This window comes from Perca flavescens, chromosome 4 (assembly GCF_004354835.1).
Source record: "Perca flavescens isolate YP-PL-M2 chromosome 4, PFLA_1.0, whole genome shotgun sequence".
NCBI lineage: Eukaryota > Metazoa > Chordata > Actinopteri > Perciformes > Percidae > Perca > Perca flavescens.
The window spans coordinates 23,324,182-23,351,581 of record NC_041334.1 but is presented as its reverse complement, the minus strand read 5'-3'; the positions used below and the strand labels follow the sequence as shown (position 1 = coordinate 23,351,581).

The window sequence follows — 27,400 nt, the reverse complement described above, 5'->3', positions numbered from 1 at the left end:
AAAATACAATACTTCTGTTGCAAGAGTACTTTAATACTTAAAGTACTAAAAGTAAGTACTCCTTATGTACAATTGGCCATTTCCAAATCATATATATATTATTATTATTGACATATACAATATATTTGAATGCATTAACGTGTTCATCACTTTAATGTTGAAGCTGCTAAGGAAAGTGCTAATTTTATTACTTTATATTGTGTAGCTTAATTTAAAACAATAAATCTTGATTTATTAGTTGATTATATTTTGCATTAATGTAACCAAACATGTAACCAAAGCAGTCGCTTTTATATGATTTATTGGAATTCCAAGAATTAATAATCAATTGTGAAATTAACTTGGAAGGCTAATTGGAACTTTATAGAGGAGAAAACCTAAATAAAGCCAGAAAAACATGACATCCCAGTTACAGAAAGTGGTCTGTGTGTATAGATCGGATATAGAAATAATTCTCTATTAGGTATAGAATTAAATACATAACTTTGACCTAGTTTGTAATGTGTGTTACAATGTAATTGCAGCAAGTGTGATCTTTCCTGAGCCTAGAGTATCAAACTGAATAGCTTTCATAACTCCATATCCATCTTTAAATTAGCTTTTTAATGTAAAAGAAGGAATCCAGTTTCACAACACAAGGGAGGAATCAGGGTTTCTTACCTCAGTCTGAACTAGGTAGTTGCGTTGTGTGCGGATATGTTTGAGAAAATCCAGGACGCTGACTGTGCTTTTGTCCTTGATCTGTTGTAGCATGCTGTCAATGACGATGTACGTTCCTGTGCGCCCAACCCCTGCACTGAGGAGCAGAGCACAAAGCACAATGAGCATAATGGAAGGCCCATAGAAAGACATCAGTAGGCGATTTGTACATTTTTAGTAGGGGGGATGGCCCAATGGGGGCACCCTATTGATGAGAAGACCGGTATTTTAAGTAACCCGCTATATGAGTTATAGTTTAGAGAATATATAATAGATCCAAGACGAAACTGACAGAAAGGTGGGACATAGAGAAAAAATCTCAATTACAAATCTATCTGCTACTTCAGCACAAGACCCCCCCAATGTAGCATACTTTATATTTCACAATTATTGTTTTCCGTTCTCGACATTTCCAACCAACATTTTCAAAGAAAAGAGACGGAGGGACTGTGCTTTGTGCTGAAGCTTGTTGCAAGAAGTAGTCAGCTGTTACACAAACTCCTGGGCATTTAAGGGCTTGTGGTTTTATTTACCCTCATTTTTTTTTCTTGTGGCAGCGATAGAGACATTGATCTTTCCTGTTTACTGTACGGGACTCTCAAACCGCCTCAAAACGGACTTAGAAGTCTGGTTGCATTTCTCCAAAAGTTGAATCCGTCTCCGCGGAGGCTGCTGCGTTTTCCGCCCCCGGCACCACCCTTCAGCCACCACTGCCTAAACCCACTTCCCCCATTCAAAATCAATAGAAAGATCCTGTTTTTGCCGGAGCGCCTGACCTAGTCTGAATGTGGCCTTAGGCTACTGATATTTCAGAGCCATGGTCTGGGCTATAGATTCTAACTTGCACAAACCTCAGATAAAGTCAGATAAAGAATCAATGAGTCAGGCAGACTAGAATAACATATTCAAATAAACAACAGTATCTGCCCATGCATTCTCTCTGCTAGTAGGGGTATTCAAAGAGGTGCAGTTAGAGAAAATGTATTTAACTTGCGTTATGACTCAGTGCCATTGATATTATAGTAGCCTAGTAGGTGTATCAATGTCTGTATATAGTTAACAACTGACAGTCAAATCAAATAAGGAAAGTACAATTCAATAATATTTGAACAATATTTCTTGTTAGTTTTGTTTTCACATTAAAAAAGGAGGTATTATAAAAAATAAGTACTCCAGTAATAAATACATTTGTTCTTTTTTTATTTAAAATAAAATAAGGGCTGCATTAAAAAAATAAATACATAACAGAGAACTTAAAATATGTATGATAAAATAAAGTGCCTAACTTTAGAAATATGAAACAAAAAGTGTAGACTGTTTGCCTTTTTCTACTTTTCTACTTGTTTCACATATTAACAGTCTCAACCAATTTCATAATAAACACTCTCAACACATTTTAACAATTGAACAGCTTTAACACCTCCTTTTCTATTTCTTTCCCTCTTATATCCCATTCCCTCACCTTCTCTTGTTCAGTGAGCTCTAGCTTGTCCTGCCAGGATTTCATTGTCAGTTTTCATATTGAACTGGAGGGATTATAAATAACAAATAAAATGGGTTGAGACTGTGAAGATGTGAAATGGAGTTAACAAAAAAGAAGAAAAACGGAAACTCAAGCTACACTTTTTATTTCATTTTTCTAAAATGAAGCACTTTATTTTAAGATGCACATTTTTTCAAAAGCTCTCTCCGGTATGTATTTTACTTGTAAATGCATTCCCTATTTTACTTTAAATGAGAAAACAACATGTATTTATTATTAGAGTACTACTAGGCTACTTCAATATAAATGGCCCTGAATCATAATGCAAGTTAGACGTTAGGATGTTCGCGAACCTTTGCTTAAGGACATTTTCTATACCTTTTCTCTTTTTAGAGCACAACATATGAAATTACTTTTCTCGGACTCACTTATTTTTCCAACTGTTGTCTCTCATCTCGTCTGTGTGTATATTTTACCCACTGACTCGAGTCGCAATGCACAGATTTGATGGCTGAGTAACATCACATGAGATGATTTATAATGAATGCAATTGGTCGGTGAGTTGCCTGGGCTCCTAACCCCGCCATAAAGTAGGGCTGCACAATAAATCTTTTTTTACCGCCATCGCGATATTAAGTTGTGCGATAAACAACATCGCAAAAGACTGCAACACATCCCGAAAGCCACTTTTTGAGTTAGTTGAAAGAGTATCAGCAGAAAACTGTCCTTTCAAATATAACTATCATTCTTCTTTTCTTTCTTTTTTCTTTTTTTTAATGGTGCCTTTTGGGTTAATTTCAATGTTCAATTTGCTCAAGAAGAGAAAAAAAAAAGAAATTTCCTTTCACTTTTTTTAATTCAACAAGCAATTTGGAAGTATTTTAGCAGTATACTGAAAGCAGCAGAAAGGCAGAACTGAAAACACTTTAATATCTGTTTCATACTATTATTACATATTTTCCTCATATCGTGCAGCCCTACCGTAAAGGCGGTCTGTCTATTAGTGACCTCGGGCTAACAAGGTGGTTGGCATCCCCCCTCATATCGCCTACTGAGTAACATTAATTTAGCCCTGGAGCTCAGTAATACAGTAAGTACCATACCTGCAGTGCACCAGGACAGGGCCCATGTCTGCAGCCCGAGCTGCTGATGAGCGGTTGATGAAGGTGAGGACAGGGAGGGTGTATTCTGGTACTCCCATGTCAGGCCACTGAGTGTAGTGATACTGGACCACGATGCGCTCGTTTAGCTTCCCTTTTGGGTTCCCCTTCTGACCCTAGAACATGAGAGCAGACGTGTGACCCTGGTTAGAATACAATGCAGACTCTTTTTTTACTGTGCATGGAGGACGTTATCATGGGCTGGCTTCATCCGTTGTTTTAGTACCGATTTAGCAACACTTGTGTTATAACTAGGCTAAGTGGACCTTTAATGCAACACTTAATCAAAATGGGCTGCACCATCCACCAACTTATTCTTACACAGATTAGATGTTAATAAATATTTAAAATTGTGTAACTAAAACTGTTGTGAGCTAACTGGACAACTGAAAAACTAGCCTGTTAGTAGTACGTGACCCACTTAGATTTAAGAGCAAAACTGATAATATGGAATATGCTGACCTCACACTTGATCAACATGCTGCTTCATAATGATGTAAACTGGGATGATTTTAATTTACTAAATGTTATACCACTAAGTCTAAACACATACTTCTCCATGTGTATATATACATATATGAATGACTCTCGGTTACCTTTTTAACTTTAGTGTTTCTTATAAGAAAACGCCGCAGTGTGTAGCAAGCGTGCACTTTGGTGCTTTTCAGCGTCACCACAATGTTCCCGTACTGCTCGCTGTTCTCGGTCGGCCAGTACTGGTCACATTTCCTCTGAAGGACACAACAGACACAATAAATTAAAGGGATTTGTTTTGTATTTTTACTTCTGCAAATGAAATTAAAGCAAACCTACCCTCCCTTTCTCCACCAGGTTGGTGATCATTATGATGATTCCTGTGTTCTGCTCCCACACCATCCTCCAAAAGTCCTCGAAAGTAGACTTGAGAGGACCCTGAGCAGCTATATAAGCTCTGGGCCGGTTGTAGCCCTGAAACAGGACAGTGGTGGAATATATTTACTGGTAAAATGCAATCAATATTGTATAAATTACCCACAACCACTGATATAGCTGATATGGTTTACTGACACAGGTAGGTCATAAAATCCAATCCTTCAGCTAAAATTGTAGATATTTATACATTAATCAATATTCTTAATATCTCTGTTGATGTTATGATTTTGATATCTAAATCAATATTTTAATAAAGATATCAGCAATTAACACTGTTCAGGATTCAAGACAGGACTATGCAGGTAAATTTCACAACTTTTCAAACACAAAATAGAAAACCAAACCAGGCCCGCATTAAGAACTAGTCAAGCGGTTGGTAAAACTCACATCCACGTAGTTGGCATTGATGTAATCTGAATGTTTGGCATCTTTCCCCGCCAGAGCTCGTAATTTCACCCTGCTGTGGTCATCTAGGGAGAGCATTGATATATTTATGTGGATTATTAAAAGGATGAAAACATGTTCTAAAAACATTGTTGCAGGATACGTCATAATCAGATTTTACAGCTGACTCACAGGCCACAATGTTGATGTATCTGTTTTTGTGCTTGTTGTCGGGATGATTGGAGTGTTCTGCAGTGATTTTCAGATCTGCTATGGAGCGCTGGACCTCCTGGAGGGAGGAAAAATAGACAGAGATGGATTTTATTAAACAAGGAGAGAATATGTAATTGAATTACCCTCTCTAACGGTTACAGTATTACATATTTTTATTTCTTAGCACAGGGGTCTTCCAACGTTTTTTTAGGTCAAGGACCCCTCAGCTGAAAAACAAACGGAGCAGGGATCCGTTACTATATATATTGTATATAATTGAGTTGCATATTAAACTGGGCTAACAATAAAGTGTAGGGCGGCCTAAAGCCTTTACATATACCTTTTTATGGTGCATACAATACTAAGCTTTTAAAATAAAAATTGTTGGCATGATTATATATTTCTACATCATGTTTTAATGTTAACATGTGGCACAGTGAATCCTTAAGGTTAACTGTATCTGTGGATGGCTAGCTTATGGATACCTTAGCTAAAAACAGATTTATCTTTACTCATTCAATATTTTCAGGCATACATTTTTTTAAACCATCAAACAATTATTTGGAGGCACCCCTGTAGCAACTCTAAGGACCCCCTAGGGGTCACGGACCCCCTGTTGAAGGTCTCTGTCTTAGCAGGTAAAAGCAGATTTATTTACTTGCCTTATAAACAAAACTCATGATGATTTCAAATGCAAAATCAAAGCCACTCAACCTTCCTTCCATCTATCACCACAATTCTTGGCTCCGAGATTGAGTGTGTTTCGCAATACTATATTGCAGCTCTATATCCATGAGAAAAAAACAGGAAGTTATTGTCTTCGTTTGCAGGGCTTATTCCGGTTTTCCATCCCTAAAGTCCTCACTGAACTGGGTAAAAAGGCGTTTAAATATGCCACACCCTCCGTGTAGAACGATTTCCAAAATTGCCTGAACCTTTGTGAGTTGGTCCCACTAGATGTTTTTAAAGAAATTTTAAATGTTTTGATCCCTGAATTAGATGACCTCTGGTGAACATTGTTGAATATCTTGTTATTTTATGATCCTGTCATTTATTATGTGTTTTCATTGTGAATTGTTATATGTTTTATGTCTGAAACTCTGTTAATTGTGCACTCTTGTAAAAGAGATTCTTAATATCAATGAGTATATTCCTGGTTAAATTAAGGTAAAAAAAAAAATTGGTCTTTACAGGGAAACTTTTTTTCAAACTTACAGTATATTAAACTAAGGATAAACTGCATAACATAACCAGAGATTCAGTCAAGGACCCTCCAGGAGAGCAGATGCTTACTGCCACTAGTGCTTGAACTCAGGCCTCCAGTAAGACAGCCTTCATCTCCTCTTCTTTACTACACCACACTGCACCAACCCCCTAAAATACAACAATAATTTCTAACACAGCTTCATTGTGATGCATTTGAAAATTATGCACACAAGCTCTACATCAAATGACCCCAATTAGAAGGAATCCTCTGGGGCTGAAGCTTTTGCCTCGTTTCTTAACCTGGTTACACAGAGAATGTGTTCCATCCAATCACCCAGCAGACAGACCTTCTCTAATTAACCTCCGTCTCTCTTGATCTTTCTTTTTGTCTTTCTCTCAACCATCTGCTCAAAAGTAGCAACCCTGCACACAAACTGCTGCATGCATAAAGTAAACTCTAACCGCTGTTCAGACCCAGGCCCACTTGCAGACAACATGCGTACAGTAGAGGGGAGATGAACAGTGCTGAATAATTGCTCTTACTTAACACCAGAACAAAAACAAGACAATAGTACTTGTATATTTTCTGAGATCTTATTGTGCTTTTACGCCTTATCTGTTTGGTTCAGTTCAAACAAACATGTGCATGTGCCTGTTTTGTTTGGCTTGTGTGAAAGCTGTAATTAGAACTTGGTGCGGACCAAACAACCAGACCAAGACCACCTGAAAAGGGGGATCTCGGTTTTCCTCCAAGCAGACTGTGCTGAGGTTTGTTTGTGGTGTGAAAGCAAAACAGAAGACCCACTGGATGTTATGATAGTAGAAAGGTCAATTAGATCATTCAAAGGTTAAACTACTAATAAATTCATCTGCTGATTGTGGACTGTCAAGAAAAGCAATCGAGCCAATAAAGAGTGAGTGAAATGTACAAACCAACAACACCATTTATGATGATGCTCATTAATAATTATTTCTTTATGAGCTCTTTGAGACACCAGAGAACATAAATAAATATGCGAGTCGCAGTAAAGTGCTGCATGACTTGCTATACTGCTGATGATGCAGGATGACAGCTGCCAAAACTACCCAATCAACGAGTTACCTGTCGGTCTATGTGACCTTCTATTTACTCCTCTTCATTAGTTTATAATAAGTCAATGTGAACATGAAGCAGAGCGGAACTAAAAGGCAACAATGTACCTGTTTATCTTCCTATCTTCCGTACGGACCAACTGAACCCAACTCCATTGTAAAACCACCATTAGTTACACAGCAAAGATTTACAAGGCTTCAAAACAAATCATCATTCAAGTGGCGTTGAAAGTATACCTCAAACTCCTCAGAAAAACCTTGCAGGTTGTTCTTGTAGAGATCCATGATGTGTTTAATAAAATGCTTAACGGGGATGGCCTCCATGTCATCTGCAGGACAAACACAGAACAGTTAGCAAAGTGCCCATTACTTCATTAATGTGGTGTTCGTAGTGCAAAATTAGGGGTTTTTCTAGCCACCATGTATTCTGAGAATGTGTGTACATGCGTGAGAGTGTTGGCAATAAACACACAGAAACCAATGTGATTTATCATTTAAAATTCTAATGCAACCAGGCAGCAAATGTAAAAATGTAATGTTAAAGAAAAGATTAGAAAATTACAGTACATTTTGAGCCTTTTAACAGACTGGTTTTAACTAGACTCATAAATATCTAGATTTGGTATTTTGAACATTTATGGGAGGGAGCATCTGTCTCATCGGAGTCAAATCAGCCCCAAATCACACATGAGGGATCTTTGATAATGCTGGTCACTATCACAATGGGACAATAGTGCAGGGGACCCAGCTGTCATTGCTGCAGATACTGGCAAATGTCTTTACTAATACATCCTCGCAGCTGGGGCTTTTAGGGCTCTTACTTGCCTCAGTGGTTACAGCGTAGAGGTGAATTCTGGATTGTTAATATGTTCATTTATTAAAATATCCTCCCCTGTATTAGTGTCAAGCGTCACTTATCAGTCTAATCAGTTCATCAAAATGGTTCTGGGCAAATTGTAGCTTCAGTAGCTAGAAATTGAAATGAAGTACGGCTGATTAGGCCCACTTTTCCTTGATGGGATATAAAACTGTACAGAAGTATGCATGTCCCACAGCACTATGTGCAATATAAATGCTTTTAAATACAATCTCATTATTTCTTTTTCCAAAAATTCATGCAGATGAGTGATGCACATTCTGAGCCCATAAAGCCACTGTTCTATGAATTTTATCTTCTTCCACATGTTCAACTTAATTTAAGTACATGGTCAGTCATGCAGAATTTGTGCTGTAAGAAAATTGCCACAGTTTTTCAAGAGAGTAAAGGGAAAAAGAGAAGACAGAAAGAAAAAGGGAAGAAGAAAGAATGGGATAAAGAATGAAAAGGACAAGCAATAAAAGCCTAATGAATGTGGAGTCAATACTGTGATCTTTAACTGTGATATCACAGCCTTGAAATGTCCCCGAGCTTTAAGCGACTGTGAAAGTAAAGTCTGATATCGACTAGCTGCCACTGTGCTGCTGCTTGGGACATTAAAGGCAACAAAAAGCCAGTCACATAATTCCTACAGAGGTGCTCTCAGAGTCATTTCATAATGTAACTGGGCAGAAACTGTGCTAACGCAGACATCAAGGTAAGTAAAACTATTTGAAAACCGTTAATGGTTGCTTGTGGATGTGTCCTGTATCAGCAGACATATACCACTTAAAGTAAGTCGAGATTCCTTTGTCATTTTTTGGCACTCAGTTTCAGTCTTAAAAATCACTCTTTTTTTTTTGTCCATGTACCCCTACAGTCCTGTCAAATTAACTCAAGTACCCCCTCCTCAACACCACCATTTATACATTACTTTAAGGCTTACTTTTTTAACTGTTTATTCATTGCTTTAAGCTAATGATTTCAGCTGTTTATTACATTACTTTTAGCTATGTATTTTAATCTATCTATCTATCTATCTATCTATCTATCTATCTATCTATCTATCTATCTATTACTTACTTTCAGGTAACTTATAAAACTGTTTATCCATCACATTTAGCTATCTATGTTAGACATCATCATCTTATCTACTGAATATTTTACTTTTAGCATACGGTTTAAGCTTCTTTGCTTGCTAACTCGTTTTTACTCACTCTTAAACACTGCATTCTAGTATTATAGTTGACTAAATATTGTTTTATTTTATTTTTTTGAGCTACTGTATTTCATAATCTTTCCACGTACGCAAATGCAACTGCAGAATACAAGTACTGTATAATACAAGTACCCTTGCTCGGGAATCACTGATCTAGAAAAGTGCAACAAAGTGAATCCTAAGTATACTTTGACATCAAATTATGGATATTTGAATATCACATACACGAATACTTTAAAATATTGAATGAAATACAGATTACCTGGTATGGGGATGATTGGTATATTCTCATTGGCCACCACCCGGGGAGAGCTGCTCTCCTCCACATAGAAGTGAGCTGTCTGGAAAAATCTCCTACAGGGACAGAGAGAGAAGAACAGAGAGATGCCACAGTAAAGTCTATTAGGGAGTCGTTATCGCATTGTTCTCAGATCCGGTCTGTCAACATCAGCATCTAAAATTTGAATAGAATGACACGAGAAGGAACGGCAGAAAACTGCTAATGAAAACCCCAGAGTGAGTGGGACGCAGCTGATTGCACACAGAGTCGCTGACAGTGAGCAGCTCCTGGAAACAGTCTGAGCTGACTACAGGGAACAGGTAAACAACTCGCAGCGACACACAGCGCAGCGCCAACTTTAGCACTTTACTCAAACTGAAGACCACTAATCCAAACACCGATTATTTAGGGGCAACAACACACACCGCTTTCAAGAGATCCCACCCCACTCTAACGAAAACAAAATCCCCTTAAATGACCTTTTTCTGGAAAAAATTGGGTGGATTGATGCCAGCAGCTGCTGCTCAATGCAAATATATTCATATTAAAACTTGTATTGACAAAGTTTAGTCTTGAGAGCAGATGACACTTTTGACATTCATCACTTATGCATGGATAATTCCTGTTGTTTGGAAAGCCAAAATTGTTGTGCCCCCTCTTGGACAATCAATCCCAATTTTTTTTTACAAAAGTTCAAGGTCCAAAGTTCACAGATTTAAAGCTATAAATCTTGTCAAATCAATGCTGAATTCGGATCAAGCTCTTTAGAGAATACCTATATTATTTCTGGGGATATTAAAGCTTTGTAAAAAGATGAATTAAAAAGGTTTCACATTAAATACATCCTTCCATTGAGCACATCCAAAATGCACACTATGACATGATTAGTAAGAGGTTATCTAAATAGAAGAAATAAATTAAAAAAAATCTAGTGCCTCACTTTTTAGAAAGCTCAAGAAAAACAGAGACTGTTATTGAGGGATTTTTTTAAGGTCCTGAACACCTTGCACATCCTCTCCAGCCCCCACCCCTCCTCACACACACACACACACACACACACACACACACATGTATACTAATGAATGCAAACAAAAGACCTATGTTTCATCCCACTGCTAGCATTCCCTAGTTTAATCCTACCTGTACTTGATGCAGAGGAGGGAGCAGATGCTTGTCATTCTTTGAGAAAGATAAAGCAAAGCAGAGAGAAAAATAAAAAAGGCTGAACTGTATTTAAAACATATAGAAGGAGAGAGTGAGAGGGGAGGGTGAAAAACTGAAAGGGGGGAGAGCTCCCCTGTCTTGCGTCACAGCCTACCTATCCAATGGCTCTCTGTGGGTGCAGATGTTGTGTGGCTAACTAACCAGCACAGTCGACACCTCCTCTCTGATTCTCTCCCATGATCTCAGAAAAACAGTTTGCTTTGGGGGAATGGAAACTGAGATGAAATAGGCTTTCTGAATAGATGTCAGTGAAGAGAGGCATCCCATTCAACGCTTTTTTTTTTTTTTTTTTTTTTTCCCTTTCTCAGTTGAACATCTGTGAGTTTTCGAAAACCACCTCGAGCCTCAGAGGCTTCCAGATGTGTACTGTAACGCCAGCAATTAATTCCATTGTAGACATTACCTAGACTAAGTGCAAAAAAAGAACAAGCTAAAAATAAGACGTCAACTTCAAAAGATTGTCAATTGATCATGTTTTTAAATACACATTTGAACATATGAAGATATTAAGTTAATGACCAAAACATCTGTGAGCAGAGAAACTCACTGGCGGCACTGTCACCAAGAGAGACTACGCAGAGCATGACGAGAGAATTGGTTGATTTCATCTCTCATCAGGGTCTTTTCCCCAGGGGAAGCAGGCATTGTCTGTGAACTGTCAAGAGTTGTCACAACAACAGCTGTGATGGTCATGTCTAATCTTGAAGCTTACCGTGCTCTTCTACTCAAATACCACAACTCTCAGTAATCCATCCACCGACTGAATCCGCTAATCGTCTTGCTTTCGACTGTCTGTTTGTTGATCACCTCTATGGAGCCAATAACCAGGCTGTTAATTATAACACGCTCTTATATTATCCGACATCACAAAATGCCACAGTAAAGTGTTGTTGGTCAATAAACATTTGCTGCAGTGATCTCATTCTGTTAAAGATAATTCATAAAAATGCATCTAACCCATTTCAAGTATTGACAAAAATAAATCTCAGACTGTAAATACACAAAATGCCACCCAACTAGAAGCAGAACCTTCACACACAGTAAATAGCCCATAGTGTTATTTGTAACTCATTAACCATCCCACATGTGCCAGTGGCCTGGTCTGTGTAATTACTGGGGCTCCAATAGCGTGGCTGGAATTCAGCCCAGCAGATGAAGACACAGCTGGGACCCCTGCCGGCTCTGCAGGGCCTTCAGGTCTCCTGACCCTCACCCAGGTGGGTGATGGGCCTGAGGTATAACATGCAGGGAGGAAGGCAGTCTTGCAAACAGACTATTTGAGATTGATGCGCATAAATGCATACATATGGATAAAACAGACGCGTCTAAAGTAGACGGGTCTGAATGTGGAGCAGACTAACTACAAAATCCAGACATGCGTGCAGGCTTGTCAATGTCTGGGTGGGGTCAGAGGGGCAGCTAGTTATTCATACCCCTGAGGGAGGTATCAGGGATACCCTTATTAAGGCATTTCTCTATGTATTAGCACTTGCTGTAATGACATCGTATTGTTCTATCAAACCATTTTAGGACTAAAATGCATCATCAGGAATGAGGTTAGGTATATTGAACTCACCTCCAGTAGACCATCACAATCAGTAGCATTATGAGGCAGAGCAGAGTGAGAGCAGACACCACCACCAAGGGGACGATCCACACCATCCTGCTCATCCCCGGGTGAGGGGTTCGAGTCACGTTGGACAAGATGGTGCGGTCTGGAACGTAACACATGCACATTAATACATGCCTAAAAATATTCTACTGACTCACTCTGGGCATGGGTATATTAGCATGCTGTGATGTCTACCAAAGTGTATTTTTTTATGTTACCACTGGTAGTCGCCAAAGTCAGACATTCTTATTCTAAATGTTCACTATTATATATCTATATATAACATAAATTTAAGCTTGGTTTGAGCTAAATAGTTCTCTTAGTTAAGAATAAACCTATAAGTAAGTAAAATGTAGAGCGAGCTAGTCATTATTCAGCCTGAAGGGGCCCTGGTTGGGATGGTTAACTTTACCGCTAATGGCACTAAAAGAATAAAATTAATTAGCAAGCTTTTGGGCCAAAAGAGTAGCATGAATACTAACTGCCTGATTACAGCTTTCAATCAAGGTGAAAGACACTAACATGATCACTAACATCTAACATTGTAAGAGTAAAGAATCTGGCAAAAGAAATCTTCAAAAATGCAAACTCTGAAGCAAACTCTTTCAAAATATGCTTAAAGGGACTGCTCAAGGCAGAACCCCGATGGCAGACGATTTATTTCTGCCTCCAGACCTCTATGTTGTAGTGACACAAAAGCCTGGAGCTTTATGTTTAACTGAAATAGTAACCAGTGTAGTCACTTCCTTAAATCAATTCATTTATTGTGCTAAATTGCTCTCCATAACTGTTGGTAGCAGAATTCTGCATTGGAGAGAAGTCTTGCCCTGTATGAAAGCGGACAACGAGAGAAAGAGTTTGGGAAGGGACAACAAGCAATATTGTGTCATATCTGTGTGGGAGAAAGAGGTCTGCTCACCAGTGTGGACAGAGAAAGGCCAGAGACTCTTGCCATCACTGATCTTTGGAGACACTGTGGAGCTCTGGGGAATCTGCATCTCTGCAGTGTCATTACCAGCCTCCTGAGTGGAGACCGCGTTTACATCTGTGGGTTCCTGATTTACGTTGACCAACTGATCGTCACCGGTGCTTGCGGGTACTGTGGTGCCTTTGACCGTAGGCTTCCCTTCTCCTTTCTCTTTGGCTGTGGACGCGGGGGTGGGGATTAAAGGCTCTTCGGCCACAGTGCTGTTGGCTTGCTTTTCCTCATTACCGGGAGCAGTCTTGTTCTTTCTCTTCTTCTCATCCTCTCCCTCCTCCTGCTCTCCTCTCTCCTCCTCCTTCTCTTTCTCCTCGTCCTCGCCTTCACGTTCAGCCTGCTTTTCCTCAGACGGGGTGTCTGTCTCGGAGCCCTGGGGCGCTGCCTGTTCGGTGCTAGACTTTGCAGGCGGGACGGATGGACGGGTGGGGTTCTGCGTGGCTTGGGGCACCTGTGTGGGCCAAACAGAGCTGGGCAAAGAAGAAATGACCCCTCCGCCCACGCCCAAGCCTGCCAGCAAGGTGCTTGTCACCACTGATGCCACTGTGGCCTGGCTGCCACTAGAGGAGGGGCCCATCCCTGTTGCCATAGAGACAATGGAGAAGTGGATGCCAGAGGACGTCCAAGTGGAGGAACCAGAGCTGATGGGAGCCATGTCTGCCGAGGACGCTGGAGAAATTGTGGGCTGATGGACACAGACAGAGAAAAGTGGTTATCCAACAGAAGTACATGAACGTTTCTAACAAAAAGAAAAGTCTGCTGCCATTTTCTGTTCAACTCACCATCCCAGTCTTCACAATCCGAGACCCTTCAAATATTCTTGTTGTATTAGCTGAAAAACAAAAAGACAAGGAAGTATTTAAAAAACATTTTTATGTGTCTGACATGCAAAATAAGTGTTTCTTTAAGAATATATAATGACTCGATGGCTGGAGGGTTTTGACCAGGTACCTCTGAACAGCAGTGTTTGACTGAAATCACTACGCAGGTCATGCTGACACACTGCCTGCACTCTGAACAGGTACAGGACGTCAGGGGACACATTAGTGATGACGGCTTTCTGCAAAAGAAAAGATGCACATACGTACGCACTTAAGACCACTTGTTGTAAATAATGTTTAAATGGATGAAAATACATTTCAAACTGTGGACGCTGTTAATCCCAAAATTTAAATATACTACGCTAAGCCACTGTTCTGTCAACATGTGCATGACCCACAAGTTTAATGCAGTTTAAACCTAATTTCCTGCCTAATTTAATTGTGTTGTGCACTTTCAAGATGGCTTTACTTGTATTAAAATGGCCCTGAGAACGGATGAGTGATTGCCTCTGGTGTTGGAGAGCTAGTTTTTCTTGAAAGTAATTCAGATAAAAAGGTGTCCAGAGATAGAAGCTGAAAATTGAAATGGAAATGAAGTGGGCAAAATAAGAAAGACTGACAGCTGAGAGAGAAGTGGAGAGAATACTCAGTTAGTAAAGCTACTGATCGACTGTATTATTGGAGTGTAACCATATAGAGCACCTCATGGGCACAATAATCGTTCTTTCAGTCAACCATCTGCAATACATGTAGAATAACGTTAACTTAAACTTTTAAACAGAACATTAAGATATTATATATAAATAATAATAATTAATCCATTCTTTGAAAAAAACATCAATTTGATTATTGTTAAAGACAGCAAGAAGACAAGGAAGTCTCATGGTTTGAAATATATGTTTTAAGAAATTACTCTACCTACGTAAGCTTCTCAAGCAACTTATATCACAGAATGGGGGATGTTAACAGAGAATGCTCGTGCCTCATGCCATGACTACAGAATATAGAAAATGAAGACTTTGGCTGTAGAGATAAGACAGCTCTGCCAGAGGACCTCGGGGAGCAGTATGGCTGATGAGGAGCTAAAAGGTCAGTAAATGTAGCTGGAGGATGCTGAGAGCAGCAGGTAAACAGCACGGGGAGACTGAAATTGCGGTGAGATGGTTTCTATGTTTAACATCAGACAGAACTGTTGTGGCACGTCACTGGACATGCTGCAAGTGAGACGTTGATTTCAGAGGGATGCAGGAGTTAAATAAATTAAATAAATGTTAATTTATCTCTAGCTGAGGATAGTATTAGTTTCATTTGTGAGGGAGTTCTTGACTGCAGGAAGCCTGATTGTGTATTCATTTCAACATGCTTGTCCATAGTATCTAAGCTTTGGTAAGTAGTTTATAAGTTAAAGATCCCCTCCAGGTAGGTTTTAAGAGATAAAGAAAAACTGCATGGAATAATAATTTGTGTCTGATATGGTATTTCCACAAAATATTTCAACCTGGGGGGAAAAAAAAAAATCTTCATATTACATCTACCCCCTCCTCTCAGAATCTATGAATATGCTTATGTTGTTCATTTCAAAAAGTTTAACTGCTAAACAGAAGGTGTCTCTTATTTCGGATGATCCCTCACCAGCTTCCCATCCAAGACAATAACAACTGTATTTACTGTAACGCATACTGGAGGTGGTACTGCCACAAGGGAGCAGATGCCAGGTCTCTGAACCAGTGGGTGAGTGTTTTGCTCCGGCACTGTTTATAACTAAAGAGGCAGCCATGCAGACTGTCAAGACAGCTGGGGGTCAGTGGGCTTTGAAGGAGATGCACAGCTGGGTGTTGGATTCCTTCAAATGGAAGGATATGTGACCAGGAAGAAGAATATGTAGTGTGAAAAAGAACAGCCCTGTAGGTGTAATCTCTTGCAGGGCGAGGATATATTTCTGTGGAGACAGTTAATAGTGTGTTGGAGAGATTGTGTGATCACTGATGTCAAAAACTTCACTGAGATCCAAAGGGCTACATTTGCACAGTTACCTGTGTTGGTTGCTAAAAGACGACAGTTTATGTTCAAAGAGCTAACTCCAATGCCTAACAAAATCAGGATTTTTTAAAATGATAACAAGGTTTTCAAATTGTTAAAAGGACAGTTCAACTCCAAACAAAAATGACATGTTTTTCCTCTTACCTTTTTTGGTGCAAGTTGCCCAGTGTTGATATCAGCAGTAGAGATGACTGCCTTGTCTCGAAACTGATGGAACTAGATGGCACTCGGGTCGTGGTGTTAAAAGCGCCAAAAATTACATTTGAAAAAACTCAACAGAAATGCCTATTTCCAAAAATCATGACCAGATAAATCAAGATAATCCACAGACCTGGTTGTGAGCAGTTTTATGTAGGAACTATTTTCTTGTAGGACGTTCAACTACAGCTGCTAACTGTATCACTGCGCAAAAGGAAGCATACTAATTGATAAGAGGCTTGTCCTCCTCAGCTGAGCCTTTAGGGGAAGCTATTAATGTTTACATTTAGTCACGAGCCTCTCGTCCATGAGTAGTGGTGATATGTTTAGTGGGTACCACCAGCTGAGTGCCATCTAGTTCCATCATATTCAAGATATATATATATATATATATATATATATATATATATATATATATATATATATATATATATATATATATGTATAAAAATCTCTACGGCCGATATCTCCAACACTAAGCAATCTTGATTGAAACCGTAAATAGCGCTACAGGTAATTTGATTGATGATGATGATGATGATGATGATGATGATGATGATGATGATGATGATATGGGGTAAACTGCCCCCTTAAAGTGCTCATATTATGCTTTTTGGCTTTTTCCCTTTCCTTTATTGTGTTATATATATTGTTTGTGCATGTTATAGGTTTACAAAGTGAAAACCCAAAGTCCACCCCAAAGGGAGTTACCATCTCCAACAGAAAACACTGTTCACAAACTGCTCCAAACAGCTCTATTGTAGTCCAGCCTTTACTTCAGTGACGAACATGCGTCACTTTGTAACATGTTATAACGCTCCCCTAGCTGCTAGCGTGGCACGCCATAATACTTCTGATTAGCTAGTTGTCCTTGGATGGAACAGAAGTGAGATGACTCACTCTGTAGCTAAAACAGAGAGCTCAACACACAGGGTGAAAAGAGGAGCTGCAGCAATGTGCAGTACAACAAATTTAGGATGTTTTTTGAAAATTAAACCCTGTAAACCTATTTTGGTACAACCTATAAATACAATTATGAACCTGAAAATGAGCATAATATGAGCAGTATAAAATAAAAATAAAACATGATTTGGTTTATATTGCTGTGATCTGATTCACTTGTTGCCATAAATTATCTTTGAGCCTATACTGACCTGCATCACTGACTAAAGTAAATCGATGGAAAATGCTTAATCTAAGACAAGGCCACAGGCGCATTGCCAAAACATTCCATATATCAGTTAGACTTGTCAGTGTGTGCGACAGTCCTACGTGTCTATTCTGAGACAGGTGAGTGACAGGGGATTGTCTGGGGCCCGCATATCAACCCAACAGCCACGTGCAGAGTTCATCACAACCTGTCACCTCCTATACACACGGTCACTAATCCAGCCACCCTCTATCAGATACATCGTAGGCTTGGCCAATCAGAGATGTTTAAACCTCATCTACGAGATGAATTCTGAAAAGCTGCTTGGGTCTGGTATGAGCAGTTGTTAGTCACAGTTGATAATAATAATAATAATAATAATAATAATAATAATAATAATAATAATACTACACACCATGCTCTGGTCCCCAGTCTTGGTGAAGGTCTTTTCGTCAGCAACATCACGTTTCACCCAGCTGTAAGAGACCATGTAACTGGTGATGGGTGGGTGGTAGACGGTCACAGGGCGTTCCCAGCTCACCATCAATGCTGTCTGGTTCAGTGGCTGAATCTTCATGTTTACTGGGACACTGCTGCACACTGTAGGACCAAAAAGTAGAGGGTAGTAAGATAAAAAAAAGCAGCATGAAAAGAATAAGAGATAATGTCACTTTTTCCTCCGTTTGAATGCAGCTGGGTGAAAATGAAAAGCTGTGTTGTGAGGACTGCTTGACCACATGTCTTTGTGTTTGTTGATGTGTGTGGGCAGAATGCAGGTTGCCTTTTAACAAGCCTGTTACTGTATTACTGCCTGCTGCTGACTTGACTCAAAGCCTTTTCTACTTGAGTAAAATGTATAATATATAGAATAATACAGAAACTCAATAACAAAAAACACTCCTGGAAGCTTGAATGGGATCAGGTACAACTTCAGCTGTCAGTGTCCTCTTAATACAATAACACTGAAAAAGATTCCAGGTAGAATCCCAAACAGCTGGGTGCTGTGGTAAACATGTAGTAGAGATAATACCGCCACTTCCTGCCCACACACAATTTACAAGTTCCTGTCTGCGCAACATTAAACAGGATGCATTAGGAGGATGAAAGGAAACCTGTAAGTCAGCCTCAAGGTGGCAGTGTAGGCTGCAGCACAAATATTTACACAGGGATCTGTCAGTATGAGTAAGGGACAATCTGGACATGCTTTTCAGCACATCAGGGCAACAGCAATCAGTACCAAAACCAGTGTCAGCTGATTATGTGCACACAGGGTTTCTGTCAAATTGAAATTGTCACCAGTGTTTTTTCCATTTACAAAGTGAAGCTATGGTGCAAATTAAGCACCATGATATGTGAAAGGGAGAGAGGGTGGGAGGAAATAAGTCAGGAGGGCACAGGGGGAAAAACCCACACAATAGCAAGAATGTCTTTGGGTGTTGATAAGGTTTGACAGGTGTGAAATGCATTATAACCTGTCGGATGTTCGTTGTCAACTTCAGCAGCTCACAAGCAGCCTCTTAATAACAGCTAAAGACATCATAATGGTTGTACTGCCTGCATCATTAGCATCATGTCAGCCATTATCCTTATCACCATCAACTGGTCTGGGCAATATATCGATATTGTACTCATATCGTGATATGAGACTAAATATCATCTTAGATTTTGGATATCGTAATATGGCATAAATGTTTTTTTCTGGTTTTAAAGGCTAGATTACAGTAAAGTGTAATTTTCTGAGCTTACTAGACTGCTCTAGCTTTTTTATTATTTACCTTCACCCACCTACGCATTATATCCACATTCCTGATGATACTTTATCCAAAATTGTATTGTGTAAATATTTTGTGAAAGCATCAATAGACAACTATACAATATTGTGGTATTTGGTCAAAAATTATTGTTGGTTTTGTCTATATCATCTAGCCTTAATTAACACCTATTTGGCACATTGAAATACAACACTGTTGTGATTTAAGTCTGTTCACAATAATTGGGGCACTTTTTGTGTTTTACTGATGAGCAAACATGATGTCTCCGTATTAATTATAAAATTAATTTATCCAAGGTGGTTGTTGATATGTATGTATATACTGTATATGTATATATATTAGGGCTGTCAAAATTAACGCGCTCATTTTTGAATTTAGCAGAACCTTTCCTTGTTTGTTTTTTTCTTCATATTTGCAAAGTTAAGTGATTTAGCATTTAAATATCCATTATTACAAGCTTCAGTCTCCATTTAAAAAGCGATTAATCGCGATTAATTACAGCAAATTGTGCAATTAATTAGTTAATTTATTTTTATTGATTGACAGCCCTAATATATATATATATATATATATATATATATATATATATATATATATATATATATATATATATATATATATATATAAATATAATATAATATTAGACTATGTTAATGATGTTGTTAGTCGACAGAAAAAAGTAACTAGCAAGCAGTTAAAAAAACGATTGTCTGTTCCCAACCATATATTGACTCATTTATATATTTACATTTATTTATTTCAGGATGTATTTCATAGGCACATTTATTTATTCATTTATTTAATATTGAAGACAATGGAATTCCATATTTTTCAAGCAAACATGTCAAACTTTGTTTGGTTCCATTACATCTGAATTCTTACATTTTAGCACAGCAAAAAAGAAATGCGAGAGAGACACAAAGAGAAAACGAGCAGGAGGGAGGGAAAGTGGAAAAAACTGGAGAGACACTGGTCCACATTCATTCTGCTAGACATAATGCCACAGAAGCAATTTCACAACTTAATTTGTATGGGTCTATTTTAGCTGTGCCACATATTAATGATGATTGCTGATCGGCCTTGTGAGAGTGCTCCAACTTCATCACAAGCATTCCCAATCAATTCTCCCCGCCAGACACCAACAACACTACTTTAAGGCGCAGCAGCCTTTCTCATTAATCTCCATAGTTCCTGTACTGTTCTGTTAAAGCAAGCGCTGCAAGATGCACACATAAAAGAAACTAACAAAAATACTCTAATCAAGCCTTGCATGAGGTCTTCGCGTTATATTAACACGTTCTTTGATATAAGGTGTTGTAACAATGAGAGAATGACGTGCATTATTCTGACAGGACATCTTGTGAAATTTTTATTATTACCTATTAATGTGGTAACTCTAATCGCAGCAGAATGTTTTTCATGTTTGCCCTACTACAATAGAAAAAAAGCTGGGTCTATGTTTGAATGGGTCTCCAGGCTGAGCAGTTAGATGAGCTTCCTGAATTTGGTCCCAAAACACTATGAAAAATCTAAATAATAATTTTTACTAAAGCCCCAAGATTTTTGGTAAAGAGTTTGGGTGAAAAAAAAAAAAATAGTATGTATACACAAAACAAATACTGTATAAGTATCACATTAACATTAGTGTGTGTGTGTTAAAATAGGTGTCATGATGTGAAAATCTTCAGAAGAACGTTATTCTGTGTGAAATACAAATTGCATCTGTAAAAAATATACTGCATGCCTAAAGTATATTGCTCACATGTACAATGTACATTAAAAAGTCAATGGTAACTAGTAAACAGAGTCATAAACATGGCCACAGCTCTTCATAAGGAAGCAAACTAAAGCCAATTTGACCTATTTTATGCCACCTGCATTAGTGTTACTCAACTTCAGTAAATAAGTGTGTCATAAAAGAATCTCGTACTAGACAATAAAATATTCAAGGCTTTTTAGTAAGTATAATAAGTATATTAATATCAGTCTTACAGTACAGCAACACAATCAAACAGCTTTTGGCCTGGCTAGGGTTTGCAGGAGGCCCATACATTACGCAATGACCTGTGGTATCACTTTGTCCAAGTGGTCGATTGTTGCAGGGCTCTCTAGTAGAGTTTGGTGGTCCAAAATGTCTCGATTGTAGCAATGAGTTCCGATACCGGTTCAGATATAGAATAGAAAGTCAAACATTTATTATTTTTATTACGTTAACATTCTAAATGTGTCCCAGTATGTTTTGTTTAGGCCCTCTTTTATAAAGCAGGTTTAACAAACACAGTCACTGAAATGCTATTAAAACATGTTCAGACTATGGCCTATTTTAAAAACTACATTTTACAGCTGCACCACAATCCTGTTCCCTCAGAAATATTAACATATAATCTTAAATATTATAGGCATTATGTTCCATCAGTGCGACCAATCACTTTGTGTGTGCAAATTCATTGTTATAAACAAAAAAAGAAGGACATGCAGAGGTTTTATTCTACTGTTTGTTATTTCTGTATAGCAGATTGTTGACAATAGTACTCCCACTGCCTAGCTAATTGCTGCGGCTCTGCTCTACGCACTACCCGGGTCTGGCTTCCATGAGAGATTGGTGCTCATATGGAGCTCATATCACTGATCAGTGGATCACAAAGCCTGCAGAAGCCCAGTCCGGGCAGTGTGCAGTGCAGATCAGCCAGCGAGACGTGAACACGAAGGGAGGGGGTCCTGCATCACCCTGAAGGGGTTCAATTCGCAATAACAACCACCTCGCTCTAACCTGACGTGCCAGATGGTTGGTTAACACAGAACCATCTGAGAAGCCGTGATTGGAAATTGTTTGGAAAAGGGCAGGCACTTTCAAAAAACACCTGGCAGGTGATTGGATGAACCATCTGTCTATCACATCTGCCACTGTTGTTTTAAACAAACAGTCACGGCCAACACACGCTTAAACCACACCTGTAACTGCCAGTAGCTCCTTACCGGACGCTGATTGGTTCAGTAAGCTGGTAGGTCAGACAAAAACGCATTACTTCAATTCTGACAAGATGGATTTTTGTGCTATGTGATCCCGCCTCGTGATATCGTGAGAATCCAGCTGCCATGCAAGGTAAGGCACGCTCTACATTATCCCTTACATATTTGATCAGTTATTGCTCAAGTTTCTGTTCACTTTAGACCATCTCTGACTAACGTTAATGGTGTGAAATATTCTAAAATCTCCATATATGTTATAGTCCAGTGTCTCTCCAACCTTAGTCTGGATCGACGACAGTTTATTTATTGGATAATCCCCTGGCCCTTCTACGATTGGTCACTTTCAAGGAGATCTCACCCACAGACCACCTTACCTTGATTGAGAGCTATGATTCAGGAAGCCTGGAGTTGGTGTCCCGGCCGAAGAAGTGTTTTTCTGTTTTTCTGTCCTTATTAATGATGTAGCACAAGATAGCACCGTAAATAAAGGACTGTAAAAGTGTCTCTCATCCGTTCTTTTTTGTTGGGATATGTGCAAAATCCCAAAACTGCTTAGTTTTATACGCCCAGGTGACATGCTTTCCCTCTCCCTAACCTTAGGGGGTCATTTAATAATAATAAAATGGAGAAAAAACTGACGGAATGAATTCATGTCCAAAGTTTGATTTTAAATTCATCAAAAAGGACTCAAATCTGGCAGATTTAGGCAACGCTAATTAGCTGAAATGAGGTCTGACTATGAGAGACACTGTATGTATGATGCATCACAACATAGACCCAACTAATCAATGAAAAAAAAAAAATTAATTGGCAACTATTTTATTGTTTAATGTTTCATTAGTTGTTATGATGTTAGCCTTATTGGTAAATCATACATAAGACAAATACATAATTAATCTCTTCTTACCGTTCATCTGGTTCCACAGCTGAATAAATAAGATGAATATGAGGTTGAACAAAAAGTCTTGCGAGTTTTACTACAAACGTAAAAAGAGGCATATCTTGTATCTTAAAGTTTTTACCGAAGTTACTGTAAGTCAAAAACTTTGAGACACTGGTTCTGCAGTTGCTTCACTTCCTGTGAAGTCAACAAGCAGTAGGGTTGCTCGATCATGGAAAGAATCATAATCAAAATTATTTTGGTCAATATTGACATTGAAACAGTACCAAACAAACCAACAGTAAAAACACCTTGAACTGTGAAATTTCCCTTAATACTTTTCCCGTTTGAACTTTGAATGTTTTTTTCCCTCAGAACACCAGAAAAATTTTACGTAATGTGTAATGTTTTTCTCGATTACCCTGTTTTTGTGATCGTTAGGAGCCAAAATCGTAATCTTGATTAAAATTTCATTTATTGCACAGCCCTAACAAGCAGAAAAACGGACAGCGCCACGCTGCCGTTGCAACCCACTTTGTGGTCAGAGGGTGTATTATTCATATATCCTAAAATCCTGTCAACCATGCTGTCAACAGGATTCAAGCATTCTGTTACCACCTACACTTTACAGTTATCAAGTGCAGCCCATACTTAATCCCCCTCATACCATCACAGCGCTAAGCTTTTAAGTGGCAGCAAGGGCATCAAATGGAACCTGTAACATCTGTAATACTAGCCCTGTGCAATATGACTGTATTTTGTCTTTGTAGATTTGGGATGATTTCTGGTTTCACAGGGCTGGTCCTGTGTATGAGCCAAAACTGGTATGATTTGATGCTAATTGGTTGAACTGGCATTTGTCAGTTAGTCTAGCACGGAGTTTGCTGCTGTGGTCTGAAATAAAACTGCTGAGGATTACCGGCGCCACCGCCAAACACGGCCATGTACTGTATGTACATGGATGTATAAAATAAAAAAAAAAGCTTTGATGTAGTAAACTACTTTTGCCAAGTTGCTGTAGCTTATAGCTTGCTACTTTTTTTTGGAGAGCTAATGTTAGCTTTAGTGTAGTAAAGCTTCATTTAATGTAGACTAGGTAGCTTAGCTCACTAAACTTTCCAAGTAGCTTGGCTGACATTGGTAATAAGCAATATGACAACATGATTAACATCTTTGTTTATAAACGAACAAGCTATCGGTGCCTCTGGTGTCTGACAGCAATTTACTGCCGAGCCCAGTGGCGCTATGAAGGACATCACATTTCAGTAGTGTTGGGAGGGTGAACTGTGCGTGTTGTGCTTGTTTACTAGAATGTTCATGTGTTTTTTGAGATGAGGAGATGATATATGGCATAGTCTCAAGGAAAACTAAAACTGCACCACTAATTTGGAAACTTTATAGATTTCAAGCCAATGAAAGAAGTGAGCTGAGCTGAAAAAGACGAGGCAACGTGTTAACGCCTAAACACTGCAGAAAAAAGTCATGGCTAAAGCTTGTTTTATGGTTCTGCGCAGGCGCAACGCAGCACTTTCGCCGTAGCCTACGTAAGTGGTCTGATGTTTATACTTGTGCGCTGGTGTGTGCATCGAGCCGGCATGCGTGTGTGTGTGGGGCAAGGTTATTATAGCTTTGCATTTTTCATTAGTTTTTATTTTTATTTTGTTTTGACTTTTTGTTTTCAAATTCAGTTTAGTTTTAATTAGTTTTTAAAGTGGGTTTGCTAGTTTAGTTTAGTTTTTATTTTTAGAAAATGCTTAGTTCTTATTAGTTTGTAATATGGGTTATTTGTCGGGGGCAAGATTCAAAAGGAAAAAAGTATTGTGTAGTAATAACTCAACAAAAACATCATACCATTTTAGAAATATGTATTCACAATGTATTCAGCAATAACACCAGTACTTAAAATGTACATATGATGGTGAGCACAAATATGTAAACCGTCTACACAAGACGCTGCAGTATGTGCAAAATATGTAACTGTGCCAGGAAAAAACCTAAATAGCCAACAGACACACATCAACAGGTGTTTTGAACTTTTTGAAGTCAATCGACTCACACAGTTGTGTAGACATCCCAGTATCAATACACATTTTCCATTTGACCATTTGCAAAACCGCTTCACCCGAAAAGTGATTGTTCAATCATAACTCTTGGTACAGTGAGTAGTTAAGGCAGCAATTCACAAGTACTAAAACATAGCAAAAAATGATTGGATTTAAGGAGATTCTTGGGTTAGACCAGTGGTGTCATAGTGCAACCGAGACGGAAAATGCAATACAATGTAGAACACAAAGCTTACCTCTTGAAGCCTCAGTGCTGTGAGGGCTTCCCAAGATTTCAGTTAAATCTTTCTGCCATGCGTCTTTTACAGCCGATTTATAGACTTTCCTATTGTCCAGGTCCTGCAAGGGCCGGAAGTTGTTCCTCAGGTATTCGACAGACTTGACATGGTCCTGTTGCTCCGTTGTAAAAATGGAGTAAAAGGCCTCCAGCTAGATGGAAAGAAGCACAGAATAGCTATTGAAGCAATGCTAAAGTGCCTTTGTTACTCTTTGTGTGTGTGTGTGTGTGTGTGTGTGTGTTGAATATAATATATATATATATAATGCAGGACCGCATGTGTAGCCACTTGCCAGCAGCTGACTGTTCACAACTAGAGCAGAGTATTTGCAAGAAACATTCACACCACAGGTACCAGCAGGCACGGACCTTAATCATCATCCTGGCTACCTACCGGACTGAAACTTCTCAACAGGGCAAATTTGTGGCCATTGATTGCCATGAATGATCTCCTGCCGCGTGCAGTAATGACTACACATTACAGATACTGTGGAATCAATGTGTCCTATGCGTGCTTGGAGAAATGAATTACAGGTTCATAAAAGACTATCTGTGAGCGTCACAAACATTGTGGCGGTGGTCAATATTCGTGCAGCAAAAGTAATTTCTGAAGAAAAGATTTGTACTCCTGCAAGTTAATAGAAATTCCACTGAGCCCTGCAAATTTCTACAGCACAGAACGCTCTAGAGGATATGCAGCTGGGTAACCCAAGAATTGTATGTATAAAAGATGCAGCAAAGGACTGTGTATGGGATCAGCAAAAAGCACGGGGCATGATTTGGCATACAGTTGGGAGGTAAACGGCTATAAAGCTCATAGGCGAGTCTGTAAAATGCTACAATTTGCATTTAACAAATATTAAACCTTTACCTTACTGCAATAATTTAAAATACTGAACATTTATGCAAACATGTCCCACTAAGAAAAGTGCTAATTCTGTTGGAAATGAATAACATTTTCATGAATAAAAAGAATCAAGGTTATAATCAGGGGATCCTTTGCACATATGTAAGGTTCTTCTATAGGTTTTATAGGCCTCGTGGCTGTGGCCGAACCACAGCCGTGAGCCCGTATTTATTGTGATCAACAATTATATTCTAGCCTCCGTTGAGGACCATTTGGAGGTTTTTGTCACCACCGTCACAAAACCTGGCGGTGGGGACGTCTGACAGTGGTGACAAAAACCTACTCTTTCACATGATATGCATGCTCAGAATTGTTAAGAAGAAGCCATTGACTTGAGTGGTATACATTTTGGAATTGTATTTTGTAATGAGGCCACAGTCACCACTGTCAGATTAGTGTCATCACCGTCAGAGGGAGTTTTATTTGTTTTAAATGAATATGCTTACAATATGTTTTTTCAGTGCTGTTGAGTTATTAAAGTAACAGCCTCTTTTAATACAAAAATATGTTTGTTAAATAAAAAACATTACTTTTTCTATTTAGGCTTAAAGTAAACATTGTATGATGTTAGATCTTTTAAAGGAGTACACGTGAAACAGTAAAAAAAATGAACAAAAGGGAATATTCAACATTTAACAGCATATATGTGTACTAAAAATGCCACATAATGATTTAAAAACTCTAAATACATATTAGACCAAATAAAAAAAATGATTTGCTTTTTATTGTGTCTGAAGGTGGTGAAAAACGCCTATTTTATGAAGAAAAAAAAATACAAAATGAGGAGGTTGCTGAACAGCCAAGACCTTGGTCTATAATGATATACCTTGAGATTTTTTTTATTTTCAAAATTAAAACCTGTTTCATCCAAATTCCCAAGAATCAGTGATATGTATAAATGTTAAGCTCCCCCTATCTGCTTACTCATCCACTATATAGGCAGTTATGGTTTCATATGCAGAGGAGTTGGGGAGGAACGAGGGAAAAGGTCAGGATGGGGGAG

General features: G+C 38.7%; 1 protein-coding gene across 2 annotated transcripts in view; it reads right to left on the bottom strand.

The window, feature by feature from the left end:
• Positions 1-27,400, bottom strand: part of ca16b (carbonic anhydrase XVI b) — a 120,367-nt gene that overhangs the window by 10,510 nt on the left and 82,457 nt on the right. The window contains exons 8-22 of one of the 2 annotated variants that reach the window (XM_028574888.1): positions 25,450-25,642; positions 17,944-18,128; positions 14,271-14,379; positions 14,102-14,151; positions 13,260-14,004; positions 12,305-12,443; positions 10,645-10,683; positions 9,487-9,578; positions 7,387-7,478; positions 4,831-4,927; positions 4,642-4,724; positions 4,156-4,290; positions 3,939-4,073; positions 3,286-3,458; positions 661-796 (exon numbers count right to left, since the gene is read on the bottom strand). In XM_028574888.1, the coding sequence (XP_028430689.1) occupies positions 661-796; positions 3,286-3,458; positions 3,939-4,073; positions 4,156-4,290; positions 4,642-4,724; positions 4,831-4,927; positions 7,387-7,478; positions 9,487-9,578; positions 10,645-10,683; positions 12,305-12,443; positions 13,260-14,004; positions 14,102-14,151; positions 14,271-14,379; positions 17,944-18,128; positions 25,450-25,642 (2,403 nt within the window). The remainder of the gene's footprint in view (positions 1-660; positions 797-3,285; positions 3,459-3,938; positions 4,074-4,155; positions 4,291-4,641; positions 4,725-4,830; positions 4,928-7,386; positions 7,479-9,486; positions 9,579-10,644; positions 10,684-12,304; positions 12,444-13,259; positions 14,005-14,101; positions 14,152-14,270; positions 14,380-17,943; positions 18,129-25,449; positions 25,643-27,400) is intronic. The other variant, XM_028574889.1, reaches the window with a different exon arrangement.